At 40.7% G+C, this 15454-nt stretch overlaps 2 protein-coding genes across 2 annotated transcripts; both read right to left on the bottom strand.

Annotated features, from left to right (window-relative positions):
- Nucleotides 1-897: 897 nt before the first annotated feature.
- On the bottom strand, nt 898-1887 carry LOC124882547 (trace amine-associated receptor 1-like). The gene has a single exon (XM_047388992.1). It carries the CDS (start codon nt 1885-1887, stop codon nt 898-900), a length of 990 nt encoding a protein of 329 aa, XP_047244948.1.
- An 11947-nt stretch (nt 1888-13834) lies between these two features.
- On the bottom strand, nt 13835-14824 carry LOC124881483 (trace amine-associated receptor 1-like). Its single transcript, XM_047387058.1, has one exon. It carries the CDS (start codon nt 14822-14824, stop codon nt 13835-13837), a length of 990 nt encoding a protein of 329 aa, XP_047243014.1.
- Nucleotides 14825-15454: the final 630 nt, after the last annotated feature.

Below are 15454 nucleotides of genomic sequence, written 5' to 3'. Positions count from 1 at the left end.
AACGCCAAGTTACGTGCAGTGTCCACCACCTAACGGACAAGATGCATAATGGTGCTGTCTGGGGCAGGAGAAGAAGAGTTGCCACTTAAGTCACTATTCTGCGCTGCTCGTAATTGCGAAGTCAAATTGATTTATAAAACACTTTTTGCGGGCGCGGGCATGAAAACAAAACTGCATTTTCTTCTTAGTTATTTCTTTAGTTGTGTTGCACAATGAGCAGTCTTGATGAAGAAAATTAAAATGCAGTTTAAAAGATCTATTAGCAATTTCATTTATGAGTCAAAAAAGGCAGCTATGACTTTAAAAAGAAAAAGCATTTCTGTTAATACATTTTGATTTTCAAATTTGACATTTCAAAATGAATTTTGGTCACTTTTTGCTAAGATATGTTAAGAAAATTAAATGTTAAACGTTATTTTATTCATCATTTTAATTATTTTACAATTTGAGCAGTCTTGAAGAGGAAAATGAAAAGGCAGTTTGAATGATTTATTTTTAATTTTATTTGAGTCAGAAAAAGGAAGGTTCATTTTGAAAATGAAAAAGAATTTTATTAATACATTTTAATTTGAATATTTGTACCCCTTTGCTTCCATAGGAACCCCCTCCCACCTTTTAATAAGCAAACAATCACTAAGACCTCTATGTCCATGCACACATTGACAGTGAAGTTGGGTACAACTGCTTCGATCAGATTAACTTTATTCTCCAAAGGAAATCTATCTTGGATACAAAGACTGGCTGCCACTTAAATATAAAATCCATAAACATCAATTTTCTTTCACTGCATTTTGCACATTGTCTGCAATATGGTGACCTCTTGACATTGTCTTTCCCCCCTGGTAAAATTAAATCTACTTTTGTCTTTCAAAACACCCCACCCCCTAATATATTTATTCAATGCAGTCTCAAGTTAGAAAGATTGCCTTGTAATATTTTCCCAGAAGCAATAGTTTTAAAGGCTGACCTGAACCATGAGTAAAAGAAAGCATAAATAAATGGATTAAGCATCGAATTGGATAAAGTTAGCCAGTTTAGTGTTTCAATCACAGAAACTGGTACTGAATTACTGGTAAATGGCAGAAATGTGATGCAAAGGAAGAAAGGAGTCCAACAAAACAGAAAAGCTCCGAGAACAATAGCTAGAGTTTTAGTGGCTTTTCTTTCTATCTTACTGGCACTTGATCCAGACTTAGTCCTGGTTTGGATGCTCCGTGCCTGTCTCTGTGCAACAACAAAGATCTTCAGGTAGATGCAAAGCATTAGGACCACTGGAAGGTAAAATGATAATATTGGTCCAATAGTGTTTGCCATAAGAACATCAATAAAACAGGTTTCCAAACATGGTTCATTTTTTAATTTAGGAATTATCACACCAATTCCAATGAGAGCAGAAACACCCCAGCTCACAGCGATCATGATGACAGCAACGTGACGGCTGATTTTAGAACTATAGGTTAGAGGCTGGCATACTGCGTAATACCTGTCAACTGAAATACAGCACAGGTGCATAATAGAGCATGTGCTAAACAATATATCAAAGCTCTCTCGGACCTTGCAAAATAAACTCTCATAATAGGTACAAGAACTGAGAGAGAAGGCCATGCTGAAAGGAAATACTAATATCCCTACAAGAAGGTCAGCCACAGCTAGAGACAGAATGAGAGTGTTTGTGGGTGTTTGCAGCTGTTCAAAATAAATGATTGAGATTACTACAAGGAGGTTTCCACATACTGTTACAACAGATAATAGCATAAGAAAACCATATAACATTACACATACAACAGAGGGAGTTGTGGTTATTTTGTAACTGAAATTAAGAGTTTCATAGCATGGATGTAAGTCAGTCAGAATATCAGTGTTGTTCACAGTCACTTGTATGTCCATGACCTAAACATTAAAAACATATATCAGACATAGAAACAACATAACAGAACATCCATCTAATATCATTTCAGAAAGACATCAAAAACATGGCATTTCAGGGCATTGCAAAACTTTCATTCAACACTTGCAGACGGTCAGTACATCAGTAGTTATTGCTGTTTGCCACGAGTCCCTATGCTAGAACCTTTTGGAAACTCCTCACCGACCTCTTTTACACCATCATAATTGCTGTCCAATGAGATGCTTGTAATTGCTGTCCAATGAGATGTTTGTAACTATCTCTCATCAGAGAGCAGTGATGAACAATTAGTCAAAGAGTATGTGTGTCTGAATCCCTTCAGTTGCCACTGCTTCCGGAGCTGCAGAAGCAGTGGCATGGAAAGGCTGTTTTTTAAATACGTGCTTCTGTTTTTTCTGCCTTGCTTCTACACATTATAGAGCTGGCTGTTTTGTGGACATCTTTGTTTTATTTTCCTTTTGTTACTGCACTTGTGTTTAGAGATCACGTGAGCAGCCAAGCTTCCATATTTGTTTTTTCTTGGGTTTTTTTACAAAGTGTTTTTTTAAACATGTCCTCTCCGGCAGAGTAGCACTTAGAGTTGTTGTCCAAGTGCCAATAAGAAGCCCAACATATTTACTTTCACAAATGGAGCATTACAGCTTTTGTTATAATGCTCCACTTGAGATATATATATATATACACTGCTCAAAAGAATAAAGGGAACACTCAAGTAACACATCCTAGATCTGAATGAATAAAATATTCTCATTGAATACTTGTTCTGTACAAAGTTGAATGTGCTGACAACAAAATCACACAAAAATCATCAATGGAAATCAAATGTATTAACCAATAGAGGCCTGGATTTGGAGTCACACACAAAATTAAAGTGGTAAAACACACTACAGGCTGATCCAACTTTGATGTAATGTCCTTAAAACAAGGCAAAATGAGGCTCAGTATTTTTTGTGGCCTCCACGTGCCTGTATGACCTCCCTGCAACGCCTGGGCATGCTCCTGATGAGACGGCGGATGTTCTCCTGAGGGATCTCCTCCCAGACCTGGACTAAAGCATCCGCCAACTCCTGGACAGTCTGTGGTGCAACGTGACGTTGGTGGATGGAGTGAGACATGATGTCCCAGATGTGCTCAATCGGATTCAGGTCTAGGGAATGGGCGGGCCAGTCCATGGCTTCAATGCCTTCATCTTGCAGGAACTGCTGACACACTCCAGCCACATGAGGTCTAGCATTGTCCTGCATTAGGAGGAACACAGGGCCAACTGGACCAGCATATGGTCTCACAAGGGGTCTGAGGATCTCATCTCGGTACCTAATGGCAGTCAGGCTACCTCTGGTGAGCACATGGAGGGCTGTGCGGCCATCCAAAGAAATGCCACCCCACACCATTATTGACCCACTGCCAAAGCAGTCATGCTGAAGGATATTGCAGGCAGCGGATCGCTCTCCACGGTGTCTCCAGACTCTGCCACATCTGTCACATGTGCTCAGTGTGAACCTGCTATCATCTGTGAAGAGCACAGGGCGCCATTGGCAAATTTGCCAATCCTGGCGTTCTCTGGCAACTGCCAAGCGTCCTGCACGGTGTTGGGCTGTGAGCACAACCCCCATTTGTGGACGTTGGGCCCTCATACCATCCTCATGGAGTCGGTTTCTAACCGTTTGTGTAGACACATGCACATTAGTGGCCTGCTGGAGGTCATTTTGCAGGGCTCTGGCAGTGCTCCTCCTGTTCCTCCTTGCACAAAGGCGGACGTAGCGGTCCTGCTGCTGGGTTGTTGCCCTCCTACGGCCTCCTCCACGTCTCCTGGTGTACTGGCCTGTCTCCTGGTAGCGCCTCCAGGCTCTGGACACTACGCTGACAGACACAACAAACCTTCTTGCCACAGCTCACATTGATGTGCCATCCTGGATGAGCTGCACTACTTGAGCCACTTGTGTGGGTTGTAGAGTCCGTCTCATGCTACCACGAGTGTGAAAGCACCACCAACAATCAAAAGTGACCAAAACATCATCCAGAAAGCATAGGTACTGAGAAGTGGTCTGTGGTCCCAACCTGCAGAACCTCTCTTTTATTGAGTGTGTCTTGCTAATCGCCAAAGACTTCCTCCTGTTGTCTATTTTATTTGCACAACAGCATGTGAAATTGATTGTCAATCAGTGTTGCTTCCTAAGTGGACAGTTTGATTTCACAGAAGTTAGGAGCTATATTGTGTTGAGTTTTCCCTTTATTTTTTTGAGCAATGTATATATAAATATATATATATATATATATATATATATATATATAAATATATATATATATATATATATATTTCTAATGAAGTGAAAAAAATTTAAAAAAGACAACGGGAGAGAGGTGGTGCAAAATGTTAAAAGGAAGAGGGCATAAGAATAGAGGAGAGGTTGAAGAGCCTAGAAGCACCCTAGAAGCCTGGTTCTACACCTGCCAAAAGAAGGCGGGAAAGAAGGAAAAAAAAACAGGGACAAACAGCAAACACATATAACACTAACAACATTAACAAAAGTGCAAAACACCCAAGGAGCTGCAGCAACAAGCCCACAGACCCCACCGGTTGACGGATCCAGGAAATGGACCCAGAGACTCTAGGCCAAGTGCACACAACCCGCCAACAGATGCCCATCAGCAACAGGCGGCCCAGGTCCCTCCAAGAAGTCACTGGGAATGAGCTAGTACACACCCAAGCACCCAGCCCCGGGCACAGAGAACCACCAACAGGTAGAGACACCAGCCGCATGCAGGTAGTGTGGCAGGGAGCAAATTGGCCACACATTTGATGGGGCGCAAGCTGATACAAGAAAGGAAGTAGCCCAAGACTCAACACGACATAATAAACAGGCACACACAGTCACCATCACATATTCCCACCCTCAGGCTTACACATACAAACACTCACACCCACAGACCCAACATAAAGACATCCAAGAATGGAGGTTATAGACTCACTCGCACTGCCCATACACACTATAATCCAAGGTCCAAGTACTGATATGACAGAGAGGCAACTGGGCCCAGGAGGTGGTCTCCTTTATTTTGGGGGTGAGACAGACAGACTGCCCGAGCCACCAGTCCAGACTAAGCCGGCACAGCCTGAACCTGAACTACACGGCCCGACCCCACAGGGCCTGAGATATAGATATCGAACACATGCTCCCAAACACAAATGCCATGAATCCCCTCCCCACAAGGGCACACTCCCACAAGAAAGCTACACCCCCAAAAAGCTGAAGACACATCCACACAGCTCGAACCCTGCACACAGCCCCCTCTCCAAGCACCTCCGCAGCATCCTGCCCCCCCACCACACAGTGTGCTGCGATGGCAAGGCAATGGCCCTACATGATGGCACCCCAGCCACCACACATAAGAGCAACATAGCAGGCAACACCGAGCCCTGTACCCACACTGAATTCCCCGATCCCACACTAAGACAGGATCAACTTACCTGTTAAGCAGTCCCACGGTAGACAGCACACACCAGGGGGCAACGACCCCCACCTTGTCCCTGCAAACACACAAACACACATTGCCACCAATGCAACGCTAGCTTCTCCATGGGGTAAGTATGTGGATACCCTGGGTATTTGGTTTCAAAAAGCCATTACCCTGTGTCAAGTTACCCCTGCAACATTGTCCGTGAACCAACCCTGCTTGGTAGAAGGTTTATTGCACTAACCTTGGTATTGGCCTATTTTGTAGCTGAGATCTGGGACAAGGAAAGTGTCAGAAACTGTCATAATCTATATAACCCGTCACATGATTTTTTTAAATGATGTAAAACATTAAGTAGCATTTATTTTCATTTATTCAGATTAATATTTAGTTCGGACGAGCTGAACAGAGAATTCACATCGACTAGATGAATACATATCACTTTTTATCCGCAATGACAAAAAATACAAACTGTGTTCTCAGTAACTACTAACAATTGCACTTAAGACATAAAATAAAATATCTTCGTACAAATCTGTTTCTTATACTGACTTTTTTACACGTCCAAGAAAATTTTTCCATCCTTCCTCCTCAACAAGAACTCCTGCTACTAATGAACTCTGTACTCTGGCCTAAAACCTTTGCTGCAGCTTGCTCACTCTGTAGTTACAGAGGGCTGATTACTTGTTCTTCATCTGTTGGTACATAGGTCCCTCTTTTTTCACCTTTTATCTACACCGTCATTGTTATTGGGCTTTTTGAAGAATCTTCGGACGCTTAGCTGCCGTGACATTTTTCCGTGTGAAGCCAAAAAGGTCATGAAACAACTTATTAATACAACTAACTCCCCACCAAGTGGTCACCTTACCCACACACTCTATACTCCTAGGTCAAGATACACAAACTTTTTTTTTGGACGTTGAATAAGTGTAATGTGGAAAATACAACTTTAATTATCCATCAAATCAAATTTACACATTTTCTTGGTCAGCAATTCTCTGCTACGCTAAATCTCACTCTTTTGCAGGAGCAAAAGTATAGCTTTCCATATGTGGTCATTAATATTTCTAATTCCATCCACAAGAAATTCACACTTCAAAGGCTTCTTATTTCCTCCTGTTGCCATGGTAAATCGTGTTATCTGAATTTCATTGAAAAGGGTTTCTTATATGCTTGTGCTCATGCTTAACTCAGGGTTAACAGGACTCGGATTGAGTGACTAAATTGTTACCACCTGTTGGAAACCAAAAACCCTGAGAATCACAGAGCCGGAGTCTACTCAGAATTTATGCTTTCTACTCTGAGCATGTTACCTCCGCTTTTTGAAACTGGGCCCTATATGAGCACGTAGTGACAGTGGACAGTTGCTTGCATGTTTTGTAACTATGCAGCAATCTCTCATACTGAGGATGCATGTAGTGACAGTGGAGAGGAAAAACTCCCTTTTAACAGGAAGAAACCTCCAGCAGAGCCAGGTTCAGTATGCGTTTGAGAGAACAAAGCAGACAAAAAAGGAACACAAGCACTAATTCAGTGGTACTTTCTGTAGGAAAGAAAAGTAAATCATTAATGGTGTATCATCTGTAGAAGGTGAGCATTAAGTTGCAGCAGCAGCTCAGCCAATGTCCCCTTCCAGGAAGGTGCCATAGCTAAACACAGAGCCAGAAAGCTGTAACTTCTAGAAAGAGAAAAACACACAGAAAGAACATAGAGTCAAAAGCTGAAATAACAGCAAAAAATACAAAATTGGAGAGTAGTATGATAATGTAGAAGAAAGAGTGAAAATGGTCATTATGTCCTCCAGCAGTCTAAGCCTATAGCAGCATAACTACAGTGATAGCTCAGGATAACCTAAGCCACTCTTTATCAAAAAGGAAAGTGTTAAGTCTATCCTGACAGTAAAGAATTACAATAGTCCAGCCTTGAAGTAACAACTGCATGGACTATTTTTTCAGCGTCAATCCTGGATAGGATATTTCTAATTGTGGCAATATTCCAGAGGTGAAAGAAGGAAATTCCAGAGACTTGTTTAATATGGGAATTAAATATTCCTGATCAAAAATAACACCAAGTTTTTTTTTTTGTACTGTATTACCAGAGGTCATTTTAATGACGTCCATATTAATTGATTGACTAAGCAGTTTCTTGTTCAAAGATTCTGGTCCAAAGAAGACAACGTCTGTTGAAGCAGAACATTTAAAGTCTTTCAAGTTTTAATGTCTTCTAGACATGCCTGTAGTCCATCTAACTGGGTGGGCTCACTAAGATTATAGATAAATAAAGTTGAGTGTCATTAGCATAACAGTGAAGATGTATAGATAATTTTACCTATTGGAAGCATATATATAGTAAAGAGAACTGGCCCAAAAACTGAACCCTGTGGTACTCCACAATTAACCCTGATGTTTGAAGATGATTTATCATGTACATGAACAAACTGGAATCTGTCAGACAAATAAGATTTAAACCAGCCCAGTGCTGTTCCGTTGATCCCTATAGCACGATCCAGTCTTTGTAAGAGAATATTGTGATCAACTATATGAAATGTATCACTGAGATCTAACAGAACAAGTACAGACACAAGTCCATTATCTGAGACCATAAGAATATCATTAGTGACTTTTACTAGTGATGTCTCTCTATGATGAGCCCTGAAACCTGACTGAAACCCTTCAAACAGACCATTATTGTGTAAATGCTCACACACTTTATTAGCAACTATTAAGATTGGATATATGTCTGTAAATTTTAGGTCTGTAATTTAGTAAATCATCTAAATTAGGTTTCTTAAGTAAAGGTTTAATTTCAGCTTCCTTAAAAGCCTTTCGTACATATCCATTTACTAAGGATGGATTAATAAAATCTAGAATGGGGCTGGTAACCAAAGGGAACACCTCCTTAAATAATTTGGTTGGGATTGGGTCTAACATACAAGCTGAAGGTTTATATAAAGCTGATATTTTTGATAACTCAGGAAGCTCCACTGGATCAAAGCAGTCCTAACACAGATCAGGTTGTGCATTTTCCTCCAAAGTTGTCTCACTTACTGAGGGTGAAGTAATCATGTTCAGGACTATGCCAATGATTTTATTTTGAATAGAATCAATTTTATTTAAGAAAAATCCCATTAAGTCATTACTGCTTAGATCTGGGGTAATGGATGGCTCAACAGAGTTGTGACTCTGCATAAGTTTAGCAACTGCACTAAAAATAAATGTAGACTGGTTTGGTGGACTCCCATGCACCCTCCAGGACCCTGCTGAGGGTGTACAGCTGGTCCAGTGTTCCACGGCCAGGACCAAAACAACACCGCTCTTCCTGAATCCGAGGTCCGACGGACCCTCCTCTCCAGAACCCCCGAATAGACCTTACCAGGGAGGCTTAAGATTGTGACACACCTATAGTTGGAACACACTCTATGGTCCCCCTTTGTGAATAGGGGGACCACCACCCTGGTCTGCCAGTCCAGTGGAACTGCCCCCGATGTCCACTAGATACTGCAGAGGCGCGTTAGCTAACACACCCCTATAACATCCAGAGCCTTAACTAACTCCAGGCAAATCTCATCCACCCCAGGGGCATTACCCCTGAGGAGCTTTTTAATCACCTCAGTGACCTCAGCACCAGAGATTGGAGAGCCCGCCCCAACCAGGCTCCACTTCCTCAGTGGAAGACGTGCCGGTGGGATTGAAGAGGTCTTCCAAGTACTCCACCCACCGACCCACAACGTCCCTTGTTGAGGTCAACAGCACACCCTCCCCACTGTAAACATTGTTGGTGGTGTACCTCTTCCCCCCTGAGATGCTGCTGATGGTGGACCGGAATCACCCCGAAGCCATACGGAAGTCATTTTCCATGGCCTCTCCGAACTCCTCCCACGGCCGAGTTTTTGTGTCAGCAACCACCCGAGCCGCATGCTGCTTGGACTTCAGGTACCCATCAGCTGCTTCCGTAGTCCCACATAATCTGGACATTTTATACCAATTGTTTGCTTATAATGCTGCGTTTTCAATTAAATTTAATTTTAAATTATGTTATAATAGGCTATTTAACATGGAAAACAAACATGAGTACGAGCATACATGCTCGTTGCTCACTGTTTGTCTTCATCAATTGTCATAGTGGCAGGGGGTGCGGCACTGCATGTGATCTGCCTGCAATGCCGAGGCACGCTGCATAAGAGGATGATGGTCACAGTGTGCTCCTTGCTCGAGGGCGAAACAATGAGTGGCGCAACAAAATGTCTGCACACTATTTGGTTAATGTTTCCACTTAATTGTTGTTTACCATCACGGCGTTGTATTAACGGTGATTTAATGCTAAAGTTGGTGATATTTTCATTTTAATTTTTTTATTTCAAATGCACTTTATTCTCTTTTATTTTGTTACATTTTGCTGTCTTTGTTTTGTTTCTATATTACATACAGCGTTAAAATGCTATTAATGCACAGAAAACCTATAGTAAAGAACTACATATGCCATCAGTATTTTTAATTCTCTCAACAAGAAATACACGCTTCGAGGCTTCTTATTTCCTCCTGTTGTCTAGGTGAATCATGTCATCTGCCTTCCACTGATGAGGGCTTCTTATATGCCCATACTCATGCTTAACTCAGGGCTAACTGGACTCAGACTTAATTAAGCCAATTGTTATCATCTGTTCTGAAAACGAAAACGTAGAGTATCACACAGCCAAGCAAATCTACTCAGAAAGCAAATCTACTCAGTTTCTGCTTTGTACTCAGATCTTGTTAACCCCGGTTTCTGAAACGGGGCCCTGGATGAGCATGTTGTGACAGTGGACAATCGCTTCCATTGTTTGTAACTTTGCAGCAATCACTCATACCAAGCATGCATGTAATAATAATTTAAAAAACATACAAAAACAGAAGTCAAAATGCTACATGAAAAAGCTACAAATTACAGCCAAAACGTGCTCCTCAAATTCTAGCATCAAAGTAGTCCTAGAGCCTGGGGAGTTGGGGGAGAATGAGGTAGTGGTTTGATGGCAGTCATGGGATGTAGAGTCCTGGGAACTCCTTACCGCCTTTTAATAAGCAAACAATCACTAAGACATCTATGTCCATGCACACACTGACAATGGTCGTGGGCACAACGGCTTAGATTAGATTAGATTTATTGTCCAAAGAAATCTATCTTCAGTTTCAATTCAGTTTATTTATATAGCGCCAATTCACTACACGTTGTCTCAAGGCACTTCACAAAAGTCAGGTACATACATTCCAATTAATCCTAACTATTGAGCAGTGCAGTCAGATTCAGTTATTTATTCAAATTGGGTAAAAAGTTTTTCTATCTAAGGAAACCCAGCAGATTGCATTGAGTAAAAGATTTGTGGCAGTCACTCCTCCTGAATTAGCATGTAGCGACAGTGGACAGTCACTGGCGTTGACTTTGCAGCAATTCCTCATACTGAGCATGCATGTAGCGACAGTGGAGAGGAAACACTCCCTTTTAACAGGAAGAAACCTCCTGCAGAACCAGGCTCAGTGTGAGCGGCCATCTGCCACAACTGACTGGGGGTTTGAGAGAACACAGCAGAGACACAAAAAGAACACAGAAGCACTGATCCAGGAGTCCTTTCTATGGTAAGGAAAAGTAAATGTTAATGGATGTAGCTGCTTTAGTCGTTTCATCTAGAAAGAAAGAACAGATAAACTTTGAGCCAGTTTTCAAGGATAGAGTCTGAAAGAGAGCACATATAATTAGTTGCAGTAAAAGCTCAGTCAATTGCTATATCTAGGAGAGAGAAAGGGTTAAACACTGAAAGACAGGGCCATGTGGATCATCGGTAGAAGGTGAGCATTAAGTTGTTGCCAGCGGAAGCTTGGACAATGCCCCTCTCCAGAAAGGTGTCACAGGTATACACAGAGTCAGGCCAGGTGTAGCTTCTAGGAAGAGAAAAGAGAGAGAACAACAAGTTAAAAACTGAAATAACCGCAAATAATACAAAATTGCAGAGTAGTGTGAGAATGTAGCGAAGAGGGTGAAAGTGGTCATTATGTCCTCCAGCAGCCTAAGCCTATAGCAGCATAACTACAGAGATAGTTTCAGTTCAGTTTATTTATCTATATAGCGCTAATTTACGACAATGTCGTCTCAAGGCACCCCACAAAGGGTCCGGAACGGCGCGGGGCCGCCGGGGAGGCCCGGTCAAACCACCGAGTGCTAGAGCCCGGCCACCCCAGAACGGGCCACGTGTAGGGGCACTAAGTAAAATAATAAACAGATAAAGTTTGTCCATCTAGAGCCCACTGATGGCCATTGTTATACTAAAAACCACAACCATTGGGATACCTCTCTCTGTCAGATTGATTATAACCATTGGAAAAGAGAAGGGGTCATACAGGTAGCAGAAATGAAGGGTGTGTTTGCAAATCAACCATAACTGAGCCGGTTTAGGCTAAACCTGACTCCCCCTTACTCCATCCAACAGGGAGGGAGGAGAGCGGAGGTAAAAAAATAAGGAAGATAGCTCAGGATAACCTAAGCCGCCCTAACTATAAGCTTTATCAAAAAGGAAAGTTTTAAGCATAGCCTTAAAAGTAGACTGGGTGTCTGCCTCAGACTAAAACTGGGAGCTGGTTCCACAGGAGAGGAGCCTGATAACTAAAAGATCTGCCTCCCATTCTACTTCTAGAGACTCTAGGAACCACTAGTAAACCTGCAGTCTGAGAACGAAGTGCTCTGATAGGAACATATGGAACCATCAGATCTCTGATGTATGATGGAGCTAGATCATTAAGGGCTTTACATGTGAGGAGGAGAATTTTAAATTCTATTCTGGATTTAACAGGGAGCCAGTGAAGTGAAGCTAAAATAGGAGAAATAGGATCTCTCTTTTTAATTTTCATCAGAACTCTTGCTGCAACATTCTGAATCAGCTGAAAGGTTTTAACTGCATTTTGTGGAACATCCTGATAGTAAAGAATTACAATAGTTGAGCCTTGAAGAAACAAATGCATGAACTAGTTTTTAAGCGTCACTCCTGGACAGGATAGTTCTAATTTTGGCAATGTTCCGGAGGTGAAAGAAGGAAATCCTAGAAACCTGCTTAATATGGGATTTAAATGACATGTCCTGGTCAAAAGTAACACCGAGGTTTTTTGCTTTATTACCGGAGGTCAATTTAATGCCATCCAGGTTAAGTGATTGACTAAGCAGTTTCTTTTTTAAAGACTCCAGTCCAAAGACAACCACTTCTGTCTTGTCTGAATTTAGAAGCAAAAAAATGAAAGGTCATCCAAGTTTTTATGTCTTCAAGACATGGTTGTAGTCTAACTGGTTGGGTTCATCAGGATTTATGGATAAGTAAAGCTGAGTATCATCAGCGTAACAGTGAAAATGTATCCTATGCTGCCTGATAATTTAACCTATTGGAAGCATACATATAATAAAGAGAATTGGCCCAAGTGCTGAACCCTGTGGTACTCCATAATTAACCCTGGAGTTTAAAGATGATTTATCATTTACATGAACAAACTGGAATCTGTCAGACAGATGAGATTTTAACCAGCCGAGCGCTGTTTCCCTGATCCCTACAGCATATTCCAGCCTTTGTAAGAGAATATTATGATCAACTGTATCAAATGTAGCACTGAGATCTAAGAGGACAAGTAAAGACACAAGTCCATTATCTGAGGCCATAAGAATATCTTGGACACAAAGACTGGCTGCTGCTTAAATTTAAAATCCATAAAAATAAATTTTCTTTCACTGCATATTGTACATTGTCTGTAATATGGTGAGTTACTGACTTTGTCTTTTCCAAATGGTAGAAAAAAAAATCTACTTTTGTCTTTCATATTTTCCCTCCTTTGCACGCTCGAAAAACTTGTCCTTATCCAAAACTCCATAGAATTCAAATGAAGTCCCCTGGTGTAGTCTGCAGGATGAAAATAAACAATGGATATCTCATCTAAATATTAAATGAGTCACATGATAGAAACATCTTGATTTAAAAGAACTGAATTAAAATTAAAGCAATATTATTTATTGTTTAAAAAAAAGGATTCAACACACAGGCTTATAGGAAAATCGTGTAATTTTATTATGTTTTTGTATTATTGTCAAAACCGTATTTTTCATGTTGCTGTTTCAATATTGCAATAAATACATCAATAGCTATTTTATTCTAAACAGTATGCCATTTTATCATGCTCTAGCATTAAAGGTGTCATGGCTACCTGCCAAACAAATATTTGTTCCATGCTTAAACAGTAGACCAGCTTGAACTTTTGTTCACTGTATTTTAACTAATGTTCATTGTTAAAAAATATGTCAACACACACACCAGATCTGTGTTTTGTTTAGTTAAATCTGCACACAATTTTTTAGTGAAACATGACTGAAATGCTTAAAGTCTTGTATATTAGAATGTGGTCACATTCACAGTTAATGTATGTCATTTAAAAAAATAAATCTGTACAGCTCATATATTGATACATTTATTTAATGCAGTCTCAAGTTAGCAAAATCCCCTTGTAATATTTTCCCAGAAGCAATAGTTTTAAAGGCTGACCTGAACCAGGAGTAAAAGAAAGCATAAATAAACGGATTAAGCATTGAATTGGATAGAGCTAGCCAGTTTAGTGTTTCAATCACAGAAATTGGTACTGAATTACTGGTAAATGGCAGAAATGTGATGCAAAGGAAGAAAGGAGTCCAACAAAACAGAAAAGCTCCGAGAACAATAGCTAGAGTTTTAGTGGCTTTTCTTTCTATCTTACTGGCACTTGATCCAGACTTAGTCCTGGTTTGGATGCTCCGTGCCTGTCTCTGTGCAACAACAAAGATCTTCAGGTAGATGCAAAGCATTAGGACCACTGGAAGGTAAAATGATAATATTGGTCCAATAGTGTTTGCCATCAGAACATCAATAAAACAGGTTTCCAAACATGGTTCATTTTTTAATTTAGGAATTATCACACCAATTCCAATGAGAGCAGAAACACCCCAGCTCACAGCGATCATGATGACAACAACGTGACGGCTGATTTTAGAACTATAGGTTAGAGGCTGGCATACTGCGTAATGCCTGTCAACTGAAATACAGCACAGGTGCATAATAGAGCATGTGCTAAACAATATATCAAAGCTGTCTCGGACCTTGCAAAATAAACTCTCATAATAGGTACAAGAACTGAGAGAGAAAGCCATGCTGAAAGGAAATACTAATATCCCAACAAGAAGGTCAGCCACAGCTAGAGACAGAATGAGAGTGTTTGTGGGTGTTTGCAGCTGTTCAAAATAAATGATTGAGATTACTACAAGGAGGTTTCCACATACTGTTACAACAGATAATAGCATAAGAAAACCATATAACATTACACATACAACAGAGGGAGTTGTGGTTATTTTGTAACTGAAATTAAGAGTTTCATAGCATGGATGTAAGTCAGTCAGAATATCAGTGTTGTTCACAGTCACTTGTATGTCCATGACCTAAACATTAAAAACATATATCAGACATAGAAACAACATAACAGAACATCCATCTAATATCATTTCAGAAAGACATCAAAAACATGGCATTTCAGGGCATTGCAAAACTTTCATTCAATACTTGCAGACGGTCAGTACATCAGTAGTTATTGCTGTTTGCCACGAGTCCCTATGCTAGAACCTTTTGGAAACTCCTCACCGACCTCTTTTACACCATCATAATTGCTGTCCAATGAGATGCTTGTAATTGCTGTCCAATGAGATGTTTGTAACTATCTCTCATCAGAGAGCAGTGATGAACAATTAGTCAAAGAGTATGTGTGTCTGAATCCCTTCAGTTGCCACTGCTTCCGGAGCTGCAGAAGCAGTGGCATGGAAAGTCTGTTTTTTAAATACGTGCTTCTGTTTTTTCTGCCTTGCTTCTACACATTATAGAGCTGGCTGTTTTGTGGACATCTTTGTTTTATTTTCCTTTTGTTACTGCACTTGTGTTTAGAGATCACGTGAGCAGCCAAGCTTCCATATTTGTTTTTTCTTGGTTTTTTTTACAAAGTGTTTTTTTAAACATGTCCCGTCCAGCAGAGTAGCACTTAAGAGTTGTTGTCTAAGTGCCAATAAGAAGCCCAA

Source organism: Girardinichthys multiradiatus, chromosome 15 (assembly GCF_021462225.1).
Source record: "Girardinichthys multiradiatus isolate DD_20200921_A chromosome 15, DD_fGirMul_XY1, whole genome shotgun sequence".
Lineage (NCBI taxonomy): Eukaryota > Metazoa > Chordata > Actinopteri > Cyprinodontiformes > Goodeidae > Girardinichthys > Girardinichthys multiradiatus.
The sequence above is the reverse complement of the archived record's forward strand: the minus strand, read 5'-3'. Positions and strand labels throughout refer to the sequence as shown.

Coding starts and splice junctions, on each gene's coding strand:
- LOC124882547 (XM_047388992.1), bottom strand. CDS start 1,887: ATGGACATACAAGTGACTGTGAACAACACTGATATTCTGACTGACTTA.
- LOC124881483 (XM_047387058.1), bottom strand. CDS start 14,824: ATGGACATACAAGTGACTGTGAACAACACTGATATTCTGACTGACTTA.